Here is a 17,763-nt window from a genome sequence, read left to right on the forward strand (position 1 = left end):
AAAACGCGGGCGAAGCCGCAGGCGGAAAGCTAGTCAATAATAATCTCTAAAATCAAAATTCTTACTTTCTATCTTAACCAAACCATTATAAATATCGTCAGTTCTAAACAGCCCACATAAAACAAAAACCACGAAAGCATGAGTAAAACACGAGTAAAGTCGCGTTTGCATAGAATATTATTGGGAAATATTGAAATATTGCTGTTTTATAGCCCAATGGACATCGCCTGTGAGTGAATGGCAATAAAACTTCTTTGGGACGCATTTGGCGGAGTGATTTTCGATGTCGACGTGTTACTGTTTATCCTCTGAGTTTTAAAGTTTATGACCGGAGTGTGTTTATTGTATTTGAATTTTTGACAGAAATTGATCATTTTGCGACTTTAAAAATAAACTAAGAATTAGCTAGCTCTACATGACGTATTTTAGGAATTTGATTTTGCGTGGATTAAATAAAACTAAGCTAGAGAATTTTACTTAGAACTTTTAGAACTTTTTACAAACTTTTGGCAAGTTTGGCAAGGGATATACAAACCACTCTAGCTTTTAAATATTATAATATGATAGGTTATATGTTATAAATAAAGTGTGTGTAACCAAATTATAGAACAAAAACAAAAAAAAAACTATAAAACTCATAAACTTTCAAATAGACACAACACAAAAATATCCACATTTAAATGAAAAAACAAAACGTAGGTGCGAATTAAATCTCGCAGGTTCAAAGAAAATACGCGCAGACGAACTGAAAGGAGCTTTAATGAATTGTATATGGGTCAAAAGCGATTTCATATAATTTTTCACGAGCGTCAGAAGGCGGCTCATTACCTCGCAGAGGTGAACGAGGTTTCAATGTGGGGCTATAAAACGTGTGGGTCGATTTTAAACTCAAACATTTATTTGTTTGATTGGACTTGCTCTATTACTTTTGAATCGTCATAACATAGTTTTACGATTTGTCAGACTTTTTGTTGAGAATTGTTTATTTAACAATATTCTTCTATTATAATAAAATAAAAGATTATTTTGTACTTTGCTTGAAACGATGAACCTTCTGTCGATTCGATTCGATCGAATCTATTTTAAATTATACTTATACTGTTACATAATTAGGAGTTAAAATACGCTGATTGTGGTGTTATATGCATCAGCTAAATTAGTTTAAAAATAGTTAACACGCAGAGTTAAAATAGTTTCGTTTATTAGCAGAAACTGTTATATTTTCAATGTTCTTTATCACGCTTATATAACTCTCTGTAATTTTACATTGAGAAATGTTATTATTACTTTTCGAGAATCAAGTACAGTATTGAAGTGAAGATCTGAAATTATGATTAACTGCAAATGGGCATAATAAAGTATTTAAATTATTAATTAGGCAATAGAAGTGAAAAAAATTAACCACTTCATACAATGTAACCGCTCTTTTCATAGCCCAAAGTACGGTATAGAATGAAGTCACGGGCGGCGCGGCGCGTGACCACATGAAGGTAATTTGGAGGCCTGTCGGGGGTTCATTATATACAGAATACTCCATTTTTTCATACGTGCGTCCCATGGTACGTGCTTTTGGGATCTGACATTAGTTTTACTGCTTTTGAGAACGATCTAGCGCTTTTTGACAGTTTTTGAAACTAAAAAAAATGGCAGTCTTGTTTTAATACAATAATCGTACAACTAGGTAATAAAGAAAGAAGTATATCAATTATAGACAATCTTTTAAAGTATCTAGATTAATATAATTGTATGGTAAGGAAGTACGAGTAAACGCTTTTTAGTACCTACATGCATTTTCCAAGCTCGAACTGCAATGATTCACGACCGTCTAATTTAAATCTTTCTAATCTTCGGTACTGATTGTAAGAGATAGTTGATGCTACGAATACATACCTTCCTCACTCTTTTTATATTGCGAAAAAATAACAAATGAGCAGTAAAAATGGAATACAGCGAGTATCAACTTAATCGTCACTAGTTTAAAGTATCACAGGAATTTAAAGAATTTTATTTCGACAGCACACGAAATACGTTAATTGAAGTACTGTAAAAACATTGTTTATCGCATTTTCATAGCGCATTTGTAATTTAAATTCTCAACACAACGTGAGTCGGCTTTATTCCAATACGAGTGTAAGCACGCAGCTTCGTCTGTGTTAATAATTCGTACATTTTTGCTAGTATGACATTTATTTTATATAGTAATAAAAATTTAATCATGTCTGTTATAACAAGCTTAAGTTAACTAATCAATATTATAAAATGAGCTGTGATTGAAAGAAATAATAATCAAAATAAAAAATATACCTTAGTCTAATTACTTATTCCTTAAGTGAGTTCATCGTACCAGTCATTCTGGAAAGATGCTGTAACAAAAAAGCAGGACAAACAGCAAAATTTTACATACTTATGTTTTATATAAAGAGATGAAAAAATGATACGGTCTATTAAAGTTAAAAACAGACATTTCAATTTTATTTATTTGTAAAGAGTTGCGAAATACATACGTGAATGAAATCATGACGAATTTAACGCCCTTTGTTGATAAATAATGCGTCTCACGGAATAATCTGGGGTTTTACAGGTTTTCAGGCTTTTTAGGCATATTATTATGTCAATTTGTGTGACTGCGGGTACAGCAGTTAGGGTGAGTGACAGAGAGGTCACGGGTTCGTTCCCAAGTGGAAAATGATATACAATATCGGTGTCTCTCTGTCTATTTGTTCATAAAGAAAAAAATCAATCAACCAAAGAGATGAGAAATTAAAAACAGATGAATCCTAATTTTCAACTGCAGCTTATAATTGGATAAATCAAACAGTTGCTACAGCAAAAAAAATTGTTTTAGTATCTTTTATTAAAACCATTACGAGTTAACTTAATTTACTTTTTTTACTTAATTGTTTAGTAACAATAATTCCTTTACAATATTCGAGGATAAAGTTTCCCAACACCGGGACTTGTCAAATCACATAAACGTCATTGTTTAAAGCCCATTGACTTGATGGCTCACAAACTGTTTATCGTTGAAGCCGACTGACCTCTAGGGTCCCTTAGGAGGTGACAATTTTGATTCAATTGATAAATGAACTGTTAACTTTGAAACGATATTCAAACACTATTGAAAAACAATCTTTATTCAGGCTTCAAGTATATACAATTATACAGTACGATTAAAACTATGGAAATCTTGTGTTATTAAGACAAAACAAATATAGAGCTAGAGCAAGAGCATTCTTTAGTGATATTTAAGTGTAAACGAAAATTCGTATTCAGTGTTGTTCAGTATTATAACATTGGATAGAAAGCCTATCTGACACGTGCTTAATAAATATTATATAATTATAAAGCTGAAGAGTTTGTTTGTTTGTTTGTTTGTTTGTTTGTGTGTTTGTTTGTTTGTTTGAACGCGCTAATCTCGGGAACTACTGGTCCGATTTGAAAAATTCTTTCGGTGTTAGATAGCTCATTTATCGAGGAAGGCTATAGGCTATATACCATCACGCTACGACCAACAGGAGAGGAGCCACGGGGGTGAAACCGCGCGGAGCGGCTAGTATTATATAATTTATAATAAAAATTTTATAGAGATTATTATCAAACTATAAATATATACGGAACCATCAAACCATTGATACATTTATTAGTTTTTAGAGAGCGAGCGCCATTTTGTTTATATAAAATTTAATTTGTAATAAACCCGAAGGTTCTAAAGTTTATTAGCCTAGTACTTAATTAAATCTGCTCCTGATAAAATACATTTTAACTACGTTTCCCTTTGATAAGAATGTTGAAGTATGATAACATGATGAAAATGAGCAAAATATTTGTCAAATAAGTCAATTTCAATAAAATATAATTTCTTCCTATCCCAACCAAAATTCTGCTAGCACAATCCCTCCTTTTACCCATACTTGACTACGCCGATGTCAGTTATGTTGATATTTCCGTAGACCAATTAAACAAGCTCCAAGTCTCCAAAATCTTTGTATCCGCTTCATATTTGGTCTGCGGAAATATGACCACGTCTCTGAGTTTCGTTCTCAGCTCAAGTGGCTACCAATTCGTTTACGCCGGGATGCTCATGTGCTGCAACTTCTATATCAAGTTTTGTTTAACCCCAAAACACCAAAATATCTCAAGGAAAATTTTGTGTTCAGAGGAGAAAACGGAGACTCTGTCCGCTCATCGGAAATGCTCCGGTTAAGAATGCCAGCTCATCATACAGGCTTTCTGGGTAACTCCTTCACTGTTCGTGCGATTAAATTATGGAACGCATTGCCGGAACCAATCAAGAAGGCGCAATCTTTGAATATTTTTAAAAATATGGTTCGTGATCATTATTTTTCTCAGTTACCCTAGTATATATGTACATATATTATGTGTAATATATTATATATTTTATTAGTATATACTTAAGTATATTATATTATTTTTATCTCTTCTCATATGCATGAAATCTATTTGTGTGTATGTATTTTATTTAATCTCTTAATTTTGTGGCTTGTATATTATGCTGTTTTTATTTTATTTCAATTTTTATAACTTATTATTTATTTTTTATTTTTGTTCATATATTTATTTATGCTCTGCCCTACTCCTATCCTTTACTTAATTTCTCTCTGTACAACCGGTTGTCTGGAAGAAATCGCTAATTAGCGATAAGGCCGCCGTTTGTTACAATGTATCCTAGAATAAGTCTCAATTTGTAATTTTTAAGAGCAATAAAGTAATAAATAAATAAATAAATAAATTATATAGATAATTACATCTTTAATATTAACATTACGATGATTATATTTTGTTTATAAAATGTAATGGGTTCGTGACAACTCTTTTAAATGAAATTCTTTATTTTCATGGTATCTTTATTATATTGTTATAATGTTAAGAACAAACGAACATATACATGGCATCTATTTTAAGAATTTAATATTTATTATTGAAGAAAAACCATACGAATCACACCCAGGAAGGATACCATTCTTTTTGTGAGCGAGGCTCAAAGGAAACTTAACAAACGAAATTAAAAACTCCGCAGTCCACAAGCAACGCCGCGGCTAACAATTAGTGCAATATCGTATTTCTGTTCCAAAAGTTATGGAGAGAAAAATATTTTGTTTATCTTTCGTCACAGACTATTAAATTGTGCATAAGGATAAAATGGTTTAATAGTGAGTAAAAAATATCGTTTGCTTTAAAATTCAGTGCAGTTTGGATAGTGGGAATATTAAGGAATAGTTCGAGAATCTTATATTACTTATATAGGGATAATCTTTATATATAAAAATGAATCGCAAAATGTGTTGGTAAGCGCATAACTCGAGAACGGCTGAACCGATTTCGATAATTCTTTTTTTATTATATTCCTTGAAGTACGAGGATGGTTCTTATGTAGAGAAAACATAAACATGTACCACGGGCGAAGCCGGGGCGGACCGCTAGTTTATCATAAAAAATCAAACTCTTAACGAATTAAAATATAGCTGTTTAATTTCACGCGAGTATTATACATTTAAAAATTAAAGACTTTAACGGATTTTAAACGCGATTTATTCTTATTATCTCGACGTTAGAGGCTAGAGGTCTAGAGTGACCACGCTCACTGCAAAGTTTGCGAAATGTCGAGATAATAACATACTGAATAAGTTTAAAATCGGTTAGAATCTTGAATTTCTAACTACATGTCATAAATGGAGGTTCAACTTGGATTCAGACAAATGCAAATACAAAAATTCCAACAATTCTTTAAGTAATCAACGCGAAAGCGTCCATAGCAAAATATCTGTAAAACAATTTTAAAATCAACAAATAGAATGGCATATAAACAGAAAAGATAAACACACTTTAACTTTAAATTATTTTCAGTATCTATATATAGACAAACATAACCATTCTTTGTCACATTTTAACAAAAATATTTTTCTCAAAAGATTTGCGAATAGCAATTTGCATCTATCCCACTATTCCAGACGTATACCAGACGCGTCGCGCCATAAAGCGGTTAAATCGTTCGTCGCCATTTGCATAAACACGAAACAAAATGGCCGCCATAAATGATAACGCTGCACTATCGATAAAAACAAACGAAGCATAAGGTGCCGATAAACGTATTTTCTCTATAACGTCGCATTTCGAGCATACGGAGGTTTTACGAGGTGAAAATCTACTTTAATATGTTGGTTGCTATTTTGTAGGGATTATTTCTGTTTTAAATGACTGGTTATAAACAAGTCTTATTAAAGAGAACCGTTTCTTGTTAAAGTTATTTTCATTGAACTTGAATCAGCACCATCGATAATTTAATAATAAAAAGGTGTGTTTATAATATTAGCAAGATAAACATAGATAGATGTAGGTATAAGAAAATGAGCTTTATGCAAAAGCCTTGGTTTAGAATCTTGTATGGTATTATTTGAGTGAAAGAAAATGTTCATCAAAAAGATATTTTTATATTATATCCTAAATTTACATTATTTATAATTTACCATTATAATTTACTCGCACAAACTAGCTAGTTAGAAAATATGATAAACAACACCAATACAGTTCGTGGAACAGAGATTCATACCTTGCAAAAGATCGCAAAAAAGTCACGGAAAAAATCGACGATACAAATGGACGGCGGCGTGTTTTTATCAATTTTTATGTTAATTATATTTGTGCGGGTACATTTTTCCGTTTCTAGCGAGCGGTTGTTCTCTGCACAATTTGAATTTCAAATTATGAACAAATCCTGTGGCGCGGTTGTTCAAATTTATATTCTGTGAGCCCAATGACGCAGAAATATGGGCGCGATCTCTCATTTTACGGACCGATTTAAATTGGACACACTTTTGTACGTGATTAGACCTTTTCTTGAATTACAATGTCATTAATATTTACACTTCGCCGATTTTTACGTTGTGTACACATGGATTTGGATTTAATTAGCTCGAAAAGCGTAATTGTTCACAAATTGTTCAGTGATTGGATTAACTGGCAATTGACATATTTTTTCAATTTTAATAGAAAGGTGGATGTACCTATGTATGCATTACTATTTTTCTGTTTACGGCTACATCAATATTAATTTATTCTTATTCATTAATTAGAGATAATTCTCTACATTCCTTCTTATTAATAATTATAATACTGATTTATAAGACAGTAAAACTTGAAGCTGTATAGCATTTGTACATAGAAATGTACAAAACAAAACAACAATGCAATAAACTAATTACTAATTTGCTCTGCTGACGGTACAAATCTCCGCTATGACATTTCATACACTACCGTCTGCAGATTTTATCAGCAGATTTATTAAAGTCATCCGACAATGCTACGTCTATACGTACAGGTGCTTCTTTGAGGAACTTAATTGCAGTACAGTCAACAACGAAAGCTCATTAAGGTTCTCTTCGAGACTTGCCTAACGTTTGATTAATAAACTCTTTTGCTCCTGTTTGATTTCATAATGAATTTAAATTTAATTTAGCATACAGTATTAAAAGCAATGGAATGATTGACTTGCACAAAAGATCTTCTCTGGAGAGATATTGAACAATCTTTTTTTGCTCATTGAAACTATGTTGAAGTATATTCTATTCAATTAATTAGGTAATTAAATCTATGAGAATAGATACTATTAGGTTACGTAAACATTACATATTTCATAGTTTTCAGAAAATAATCTTTATCAGAATAGCTTAAAAATATACTACTATCACACCCCGGACACTCCCTACAAAATTATCGTTTTGACAGTCACACTGTAGAGACTGCAAATGTGTGTGTTAACGCTTTATGGTTGGCACATTTGTGACTAGCGTAAAAAAAAATTTGCGTTTTTCTGATGAAATACATCCGTAAACAGCACAATATCTAACCATTTTCTACGAAAAACGATAATCACAAATCTAAAATAATAAAATTACTTTATGTCAATCTGATTAATGTTGTCAATCTTCGTTGCGTATCGTCCTTGCAGAAAAATGTGGACCATTTTTAGACTGATCCTGCAGGGTGAGGTAAGTGTTTAATTTTGGCGGGAGGCGGAGAGTGTCCGTTCTGTAGCGTTTAGCCTACTATTATGTATTCTGTGCTACTATGATTGAAACCGCGAGTAATTAAAAAAAAATAATTAATTAATTCAAATAATTATTTTGTAATTCTTACAAAATAATTATATGAATTATCGCACTATAGAATAATAGCTACAACTGATTTATAACGTTGCTATACATATATCTATCGTAATGTTATTTTAGACTAAGGATTTTAAAAGGCAGCTATGTCGCCAGCAACTAATTATTATAATGAATCACTTCGGATGCTTTGTTACGATACGTATAGATTTATTTAATCCTAATAGAAGTTGAGTGAGAAATATTACACCTTATTCGTTTCGCTTTAATTAAACTTTCGATAGCTGCTCCTCGTCCGGTTGTTGCGCTGTGGTATATAACTGTTAATAATTTTATTTTTATATTTTCTAAATTATATGTTATTTTAAAAGCATCTTGTAAATTTTCAGCCGCAACAGGGGTGGAGAGACCAAGAAGTGTATTTCCAAGCTATGTCGATTACAGTATCTTAAATGAAAGAAGTTTTAGAAATGTAAAATGGTACAACTTATTGTTTGTTCAAATAAAATATATACTATTCTATTCATATTTCTGTGTAAAGTTATTTTCATATTTATGCATGTTTTTCCTTTTTATTTTGAAAAATATTCTTATCAACAACAGAAGACATATTTTTAGTAAGAAATGAAGAAATTTGCGCATCATCAAATCAAACAATCTACACACAGCCTTCAGATTTAATGCAATTTGTTAAATACTTTTATTTTCGTTTTTATCTTTTTTTATTACAAACCACAAAATAACACGTTACTGAAACGTTATGAAACATGTTTGTATATACGTTGTTCTTAATGCATCGATATGCCACACTAACCCTTCCAGTTCCTTCTACATACTACCACAGCGCGGCCAGTTGAAAGCAGTGAGCGTGGAAATTGGAGCGGCTTTCAATAACTGAACTGATCAATTACAGCTTTCAAATATTGAGTGTACCGAGTGCGCCTTATTGAATATCCGTTACAATGCGACCTTTTTATTTCTACGTGCTTTTAGCGCCAGTTAAAAAGTACTCGAATCGATTAAAAATGAATAAATTGTGATAAGGATTGGGAGTATTCGGGAGCGGCGATTGTTCAATATTTTTGTCGCGTTCGTTGTGTATAATTGCGTTTTTATTATTGGAAAATTACAGCATACTGTAGATTTTGACTCAGTTAACTTTTGTTAAGCAATGGGGGCCTTCAAGCGTAGAGTGAACAGGTACCTTCCGGGCGTTCCACCTTAGTCCACATCTCAGCTTAACATCAGGCCAGATTTTGGTCAAGCGCTTCTCTATTCCCAATAAAAAAAGCAAAGTTATTATATTTTATATTTAATTAATCAATACTGTCCGCGACTTTGTACGCAATGAACTTGCTTCTAAAAATCCATAAATGGGCGAATATTAAAAACCCTTACTTTTATAACGTATGTAGCAAAGTTTCAATTTTCAGTACCTGGTAGTTTGTGCTCTAGCTTGCTCAATCTGTTTTCCCTTATATGTATAGAGATTTTATTATATTGTGGCGACTCAACAATTGGTCAGTTAGTTTAGGTGCTCTCAGCTTGAGAGGTTGTTGTTGACTTTGGAAATGCTATTCAAGTTACAAATATAGTATACATTAATAATATAAGAGCTTTGTTTATGCTACGAGTACTTTATGAGTGCTTATTAACATGTTAGCAATGAAGTATCTATTGCTGTCAATTTAATTGAAATTAAAAGTAATTGTTGAATTATTGCAATGTTTAAAGAAAACCAAAAGTGTATTAACATAAATATTGAATTTTATTTTTAATTAACTTGATATTTTGCGAATAAGAACAACATAACTAAATAAACACAGTTCCTACTTCTATTATTAAAACGACATTTTGTAATAATAGATAAATGGTTTTCCTCATTAGCTGATAAACATATGGGATATTTATTTATTTATTTATAATACTTCATTGTACAAACATGAATGGACAAAGCAGAAAGAAAAGAACAAAATTACAAAGGCATCATTTGTACAAAAGGCGGCCTTATTGCTGAACAGCAATCTCTACCAGGCAACCTGGTAGGAAAGGAAATGTAAGGTCGTGGGATAGCGCAAAATAAATGACTATAATTACAATTACATATAACAATACATTGCAAATAATGTAAAATAGACACATATACACACATATTAATATAAACTGAATATTACATATTATATATGTACTTCAAAAATATGTAAACTAAAATGTATACTAAAATACATACATAGAATATTACTAAAATACATATTGTACATACACATACATAATATTAAATACATACTAAACATACACATACATATTACAAAATACATACTATACACAAGCCATAGTACACAGATGATAAGACATTCAAAAACAATGGTTACAGTTACAGATGTCAGCAAGCAGAAACAGAAAGGTAGGGAAAAAGCTACAGTAAGGAAAGGTAGTGATCTTTTAACAGTGATTTAAAAGAAGAGAGCGTTTTAGCGCATCTAACACTCTCAGGTAAAGCGTTCCAAAGTTGGATAGCACGAACAGTAAAAGAGTTGTTGAAAAAATTGGAATGGTGGATAGGAGTGCAAAGTAATAACAGGTTGGAAGAACGAAGAGAGAGGGAATTGCTAGAGCTTAAATACTCAAAGTTGTCCTTTAAGTATTGCGGTGACTTAGGGCTAAAAAGAATAGTGTACAGAAGATGCAGCAAATGAGTATCCCGGCGTTGGCGGATGGGGAGCCACTTTAATCTTTTCCTAAACTCAGAGACATGGTCAAATTTACGTAGTCCAAATATAAATCTGACACAGAAATTTTGAAGCTTCTCAAGGGTGTCCAGCTGATATTCACGAATATCAGGATAGCAGGAGTCAGAAAAATCAAGGAGAGGAAGAAGGAGGGATTGAGCTAACGCAGTTTTGGTTGAGATTGGAAGAAAGTTGCGTAAGCGCCGTAAGGAAAAAGCAGAAGAAAAAACCCTTTTTTTCACTTGTTTAATTTGCTCATCCCAGGAGAAGGTTTGGTCAAGAGTCAGGCCAAGATTTTTAACCTGCGTGCTGTACGGGATAAGTACACCATCAACGATGACGTTCGGAAAATTGGTCCAGTCGATTTTTGAGATTAATTGCCTACTTCCGAATATAATAGCCTGGGTTTTGAGAGGATTAACTGTTAAACCATGATTTTTGCTCCATCTGACAATTGCTGCAAGATCAGCGTTTACTTGGAAAATCGCTTCAGGAAGTTCAAGGAGTGAGGCGTGGTTATACAATTGAAAATCGTCTGCATACATATGGTAAGGTGACACAATAGAATTGGAAATGGAATTTATAAATATGGAAAAAAAGGAGGGGAGACAAAACGCCACCTTGAGGAACACCAGCGGGCACATTGCACCAAGTTGAGGAAAGTTCCTCAATTAGCACACGCTGACGACGTCCCTGTAAGTAGCTCCGTACCCAGTCAGCAGCCGAGAGAGATAAGTTAAGAGAGCGTAAAACAGCTAGCAGTACATCATGATCTACGCTATTGAATGCATTACTGAAGTCAATCAGCGTAAGTATGGTGAGCTTTTTGCTGTCGAAACCTCGGCGGATGTCGTCAGTAATTTTAATTAAGGCAGTGGTCGTGCTGTGCCCTGGTCGAAAACCAGACTGGAAAGGATTTAGGAGTTGGTTATGATTTAGGAAAATGCTTAGTTGTTCTTGAACCAACCGTTCAAGAACCTTGGATAGGAAAGGCAGGATAGCAATAGGGCGGAAATCAGATGGGGTCGCAGGATTCGGTTTTTTAGGAAGAGGAAGAATATGAGCATTTTTCCAATCACTAGGAAATTTTCCTGAAGAAATTGAAAAATTAAGGATATGGGTAATGATAGGATTAATGATGGGAAGGATTGGAATGATCATGCTTCGACCAACACAGTCACTACCAACAGCCTTCGAGGTAATTGACAACACGCTCTTCTTAACGCTACACTCAGAGAACCGACGGAATACGAAAGGAGGCGTAGTAGGGAGGGGTAAGGTATTAAGATGGGTTAAGGTGTTGGATTTTAAGTTAGGAAGGAAATCAGAAGTGGGATTGGAGAAGTGGGAAATAAGGTCGTTGACATGGACTGTACTAGGATAGGAAATGAGCGGGGATTTACCAAGACCAAGGGATCTAAGGAATTTCCACATTTTCGACGGGTCACCGTTGTCAATGGATTTGGAAAAGTGCTGACGTTGTGCATCCCTACATAAAGTATTGCAGCGATTTCGAATTATATTAAATTTTTCCCGATTGGTATCCGAGTTAGACAATTTTAATTTAGACTTTGCTCGCGCCTTCTTTCTTAACAGTTTTTTTAGATCATCTGTCATCCATGGAGCTGGTAAGTGCTTTAACTTAACAGGACGGAGCGGGGCATGCGCATCGTAAAGTTGAATAATCAGAGAATTAAAAAGAGACACTTTCTCATCGATATTATCGGCTGAAAAAATAACCGACCAATCAGTCTTACTTGCGTCTTCAGAAAGGCGCTCTGTGTTTATTTTAGCAAAATTACGATGCATGGCAATTTTTGGTTTTAACTTAGGGGGTTTTAAATTATACGAAAGGAAAATAAGGTCGTGTGAGGAAAACATGTCAGCCGAACACTGACCATGCTCGGTGACATGCTCTGGAGAGGAAACAATGACAAGATCGAGGAGAGATGGAATACAGTTAGGAGCGGTATGGGTAGCTTGTGAAGGAAGGATTTTCAGATTGAAAGAATCTACAATAGATGAAAGCCTTTTGCTGCGATGATCACCCTTGAGCAAGCAAGTGTTAAAGTCTCCCAAAAAGATAATATGCTTATAAAGTGGTGAGAAGGATTCAAGGATGTGATCGAAGGACGGGAAATAATTAACTGTAAGGTTGGGGGAATAGAAGACACCAAGAAGAATTTTAGTATTCGAGGAAGTAATTTCGATAAGAAGATGTTCGGCCGCATCGCCAGGTGGGGGCTGAGGAGATAAACTAATAATGGAATAAGAAATTTGAGACCGCAAATATATAGCCACCCCGCCGCCTGCTTGGCCGATGCGATCATTTCTAATCAAATTAAATCCTGGAAGACTATAAGAAGAGGAAGGGAGACAGGGTTTTAGCCAGGACTCAGAAACTAAAATTGCGTGAACAGGGGTGGAGTCGAAAGTAGCTAGGAGATCGGGATAGTGTGCCGGAATACTCTGCGCATTAATATGTACAATATTTAAGGTATTCTTAGCATTAGTAAAAAGGGAAGAAATGCAAGGAGTAGGAGAACAGGTTGTACTATGGAAGCTGTCATCTTCTGAGAAATCATTGCTTGAATTTAGCGAAATGAAACTTTCATTCTCTGTACTACAATTTAAATTCATAAATAATAAAATATAATATAATATAATAATATATACTACGTATATATATTTAAATAACTAATAATAAGCAAATAAAAATATAATAAGAAATCTAACTCTCAAACATAACCTTTACCACCAGTTACATAAAATAAAAAATAAAAATTACAACAAAAGCTAAAACAATTACTGTCTGTGCGAATTCAAATATGCTAGTATCCACGCAACTGATAATATTATAAAAGTGAAGTTTGACATTAATTGACAAATGACAATAGCCAAAGTGCTGTTTACATTAATAAATTTACAATCGGGTATCTAGCATTAAAATGTAAGGGTAGTAATATTATTATGTATTAACTATAACTAAAGTAGGTACATAACAAGATAAGAATATACTAATTACTAAATTACAACCAAAAGCTCATATGTGGAAATATAAAGAAGCATAGCAAATTAAGGGAAGAGATATTAACATAGTGATAACTCCAAGAAACTGAATTAAATAGCTAAACCATTTCTGGGCAAGATATACAATAGAAATAAACATGCATTGAATGCTTACTTAACTTTGCCGAACCTCTTGGGCCTTACATTTGAAACCGGCTTCGATTGATTGGCTTGTGGCAAATTTGTGGCTGTTGAAGCTGAACCCCCGGCAGCTGAAGGAATGGTTTCAAGATCTGCCATTGTTGTGATCTTATGTCTTGACCCATCTGGAGCTTGAACAATGATGTAACCATCTTTGGACCAACAATTGGCTACACCGAAGCGGGGGTAAAACTGTACATTATAGGGCGTGGAATTTGGGGGTAGTGGGGGGTGGAGAGAGGGGGGGTGGGTACTAGGAACTTCCCCTGTAAAGGGGGGGGCGCGAAAATTAATAGTTTTCGAGATATTTACAAATTAAGTTTTGGTCCGCCTAAAGCAAAGGGGGCGCAAAGTAAGGACTTAGAAAATTTTTGATCTAAAGTGAAAATTGTATAGGAATCATAAAATACATAATTTTTATTCAAAACGCTAAAATAAGCATGTTTTATAAAAAAAACTTTTTCTCTAAAATAAAAAATGGCCGAGATATTCGCCCTCAAAGATTGATGATAAAACCTAACCTAACCCTTTCCCTATCTCCTCATGTCTTTTTTATATTGTCTCAGACACTGCCTTAGCTCCGGCGCTACGGGAAGTGCAGCCCTTCCGCCCTTGCGTGACAAAGCACGGTCGCCCGTACTCCACTTCGCAGCTTCAGCTTATTGGTCGCCTTCGGCGACCAGCCTCAGCCGCTCCGCTCCGCACGTCTCCCTAGCTTTGTCACGGCGGGCGAGGGCTGCTCTCCCTCCGCGCCTCCGGCTTTTTACATACACTCTAGGGGTAGGGCAAACAAGACCACGTGGAATTCGGGGTTGACAGCTTCGGTTCTGTGGCAAGTCTTATGATAATGCAATGCTTATTTTAGCGTAACGTTTTTTAGCTAGATTCGGACTTTCGCAGCTTAATATTGAATACATAATATTCCATCATTGAAAAAATTTACATTTTACAATCCGTCATGTATCTTGGTAATTATCAAGTTTAGAGAAAAGTTGCCCCAACAAAACATGCTTTTATTAGCGTAATCTTTACGATAAAACAATAATAAATAGGTGTTATAATGATACCAACTCCATCAAAAATTTTCTAAGTCCTGCGCCCCCTTTGCTTTAGGTATTTTTTTCCAGTTCCACATTGATCTGAAGCAATTAATATTAATTATTACTTTACAATAATAGTTTTCAATACTAGTAATATTGCATTAGCTCTTTGATTTGAAATATGACAGATTTAATGTAATAGACATTAGTATGACCTGTAGTTTTTTTTTTGTTTGAGTGGGAATCGCCCTAAAGTCGCTTCTGGCACTCGCCGGCCGCTGCCTATAAACCTATAATACGTGCGGCAGTTCTCTAAAGAAACCCCGATAACCTAACTATATAAGTTAGACTTAGATAAATAGATGTTATCGGACGATTAAATTATTTTATTCATCCGGTAATCGGACGACTAATTTATTTTATTCATCCGTTTAGCGGACTACTAGACACTTCGATTAATATTTTTGTTAAATTATAAATTGCGAATATTAATAATTTTATTTTATTTAATCTATTTTACAAAAACTATACTTAATAATAATTATTTTTAATGTTGTTGTTAAAAAATATACAAATTTCATAAATAAAATTTAAATTATAATATTTTTTTTGTTAGATAGAAATGTTTTACCTGAAATGAAACGCGTTTGACAATCGCTGTAGGTCAATTTGACACTGTCATAACAGTAAGTTCGCGTTTCAAAGATAAAATGGAGTAAAATTTTCCGATTTTCAAAAATTCGTGACTCAAAAACAAAAAGTTTTCGCGCTGTGAAATTTCAGATTTAGGTTCCATAGGACAATAGCTAACCACAAAAAAAATTACGACTCTCAACTCCACGCCCTATAATGTACAGTTTAGCCGAAGCGGGTTCTTGCAGAGATGAAAACATCATGTCTTTCCTTAATAAGAAATTCTGACAGTGTGTATCCAGTGCCCTTCAGAGAGGTCTTTGAAAACCAAATGGTGTCTCTTAAAGCAACATCTTTAAATTTAATAATAATGGGCCTGGGCTTATCAGACTTCATTGAACCTAAACGATGGCACCGGGAAATAGCTTCCTGATTAAACTGAGATACTTTTAAGTTATCCACCACTACTTTGGCAACTAAATTCGCAGGATTTTCTTTTGAGGTTTCTGGTATTCCATGTAATAACAACATTTTCCTCCGACTTCTTATCTCCCATTTGATATACTCATTTGAGAGGAACTCAATTTGCAGTTGCAAAGTATGCAGAGAAGATACAACAAAGGAGCGAAAGGTGTTAAACTCCGCTGCTAATTTTGAAGTGGGGCTGGTAGAAGCAGGTTGGGAATTGTTGGTGTTATTAACATTGTGCAGGTCACGCTGGAATTCAGCCATTTTAGCATTGAACATCGCTGCCATGTCTGTCATAGATTGTTTGACAGATTCCATTGTGTGGTTCCAAAAGTGAAGTAATAGTTCTAGTGTGTAATTGTTGGATATTAATATATGGAGATTTAACTGGTAGGTGAAGGTGCAAAATTAACACATACAGGTAAATTAAAACTATGTGTTTGTATGTAAAATTGAATTTTAAATATAGCTTACAAAAAAACGTGTGTCACTTTTTGCTCCTACCCTCGAAAAAAAGTAACTCGGAAAAGGGATAATTTTGCACGGTTATAAATTTTAAACATAGCCCAATATTCTTTTAATCCAAGAACAAGGCGAGTGAAGCCGCAGAACATATCTATCTTTATTATTGTAAAATTAAAAAAAGAAAACAGTTTTAATAGCCTTGCAATGCAGCGCTCGTAGTGCAGTGCTACCGCAACGCTACGCGCTATTTGCTACGAACGTGCTACGCAATCGCTACGTCGTAGGCATCATTTTAAGTAGATATTGTTTTTAATGTTTTTATGTATTCTATCTTAAATACGTATTTATATATCCATAAATATTTAATTTATGGATTTAAAATAGAATACAATATTATGCTTAAACCTTACCAGGCTGAGAATTTTTTTTTGTTAGTCTCTACCAGATATCGGAATTAGGGCCAAAAAAGCGTGAAAAAGTTAATCACTGTACAGAGGTTATGAATAGAATACTTTGACAAAATTTTTTGAAATATATTACGTAAATTATTCCACAAAATATAATTATAATCGGAACATTTTCATAGTTTTTTCGTTAACTGCATTCACTTCATAATTTCGTCTAATTACTATTTTTCGCCAACTTTTCGCATAAATTTTTATACACTAAGAGCTGCGTAGAATTTTAATAACCTTCAAGAGTAAACTAGTTTTTAACTTATTTTTGAAATCTGAATTTTAATTTAATAAAAACCGGCCAAGTGCGAGTCGGGCTCGCGCACAAAGGGTTCCGTAGCAGCAAATATAATAAATTACAGTTAAATCAACCTATCTCAAAAACTATAAGAGATACTTTGATCAAACCAAAAATCGTTGAAAGAGTTAATTAGCATGCATCACCTCTATTTTTTTTAGAATTTTATACCCCGTAGTTATAAAAATAGAGGGGGGGGGACATACTTTTTACGACTTTGAGAGCTGATATCTCAAAAACCGTTCACTTTAAGAAAAATGTTTTTTAGAAAACTTTATATCATTTTAAAAGACCTTTCCATTGATACCCCACACGGGTATGTACATCGAAAAAAAAAATTTC

At 33.7% G+C, this 17,763-nt stretch overlaps 1 protein-coding gene across 1 annotated transcript; it reads right to left on the reverse strand.

Annotated features, from left to right (window-relative positions):
• Positions 1-15,477: 15,477 nt before the first annotated feature.
• Positions 15,478-16,615, reverse strand: LOC149480213 (uncharacterized). The gene has a single exon (XM_089706450.1). It carries the CDS (start codon positions 16,519-16,521, stop codon positions 15,961-15,963), a length of 561 nt encoding a protein of 186 aa, XP_089562576.1. The 5' UTR covers positions 16,522-16,615; the 3' UTR covers positions 15,478-15,960.
• Positions 16,616-17,763: the final 1,148 nt, after the last annotated feature.

This window comes from Colias philodice, chromosome 18, assembly GCF_061535455.1.
Source record: "Colias philodice isolate Cphi_HAF_F1 chromosome 18, ilColPhil1 Martin Lab GWU primary, whole genome shotgun sequence".
Lineage (NCBI taxonomy): Eukaryota > Metazoa > Arthropoda > Insecta > Lepidoptera > Pieridae > Colias > Colias philodice.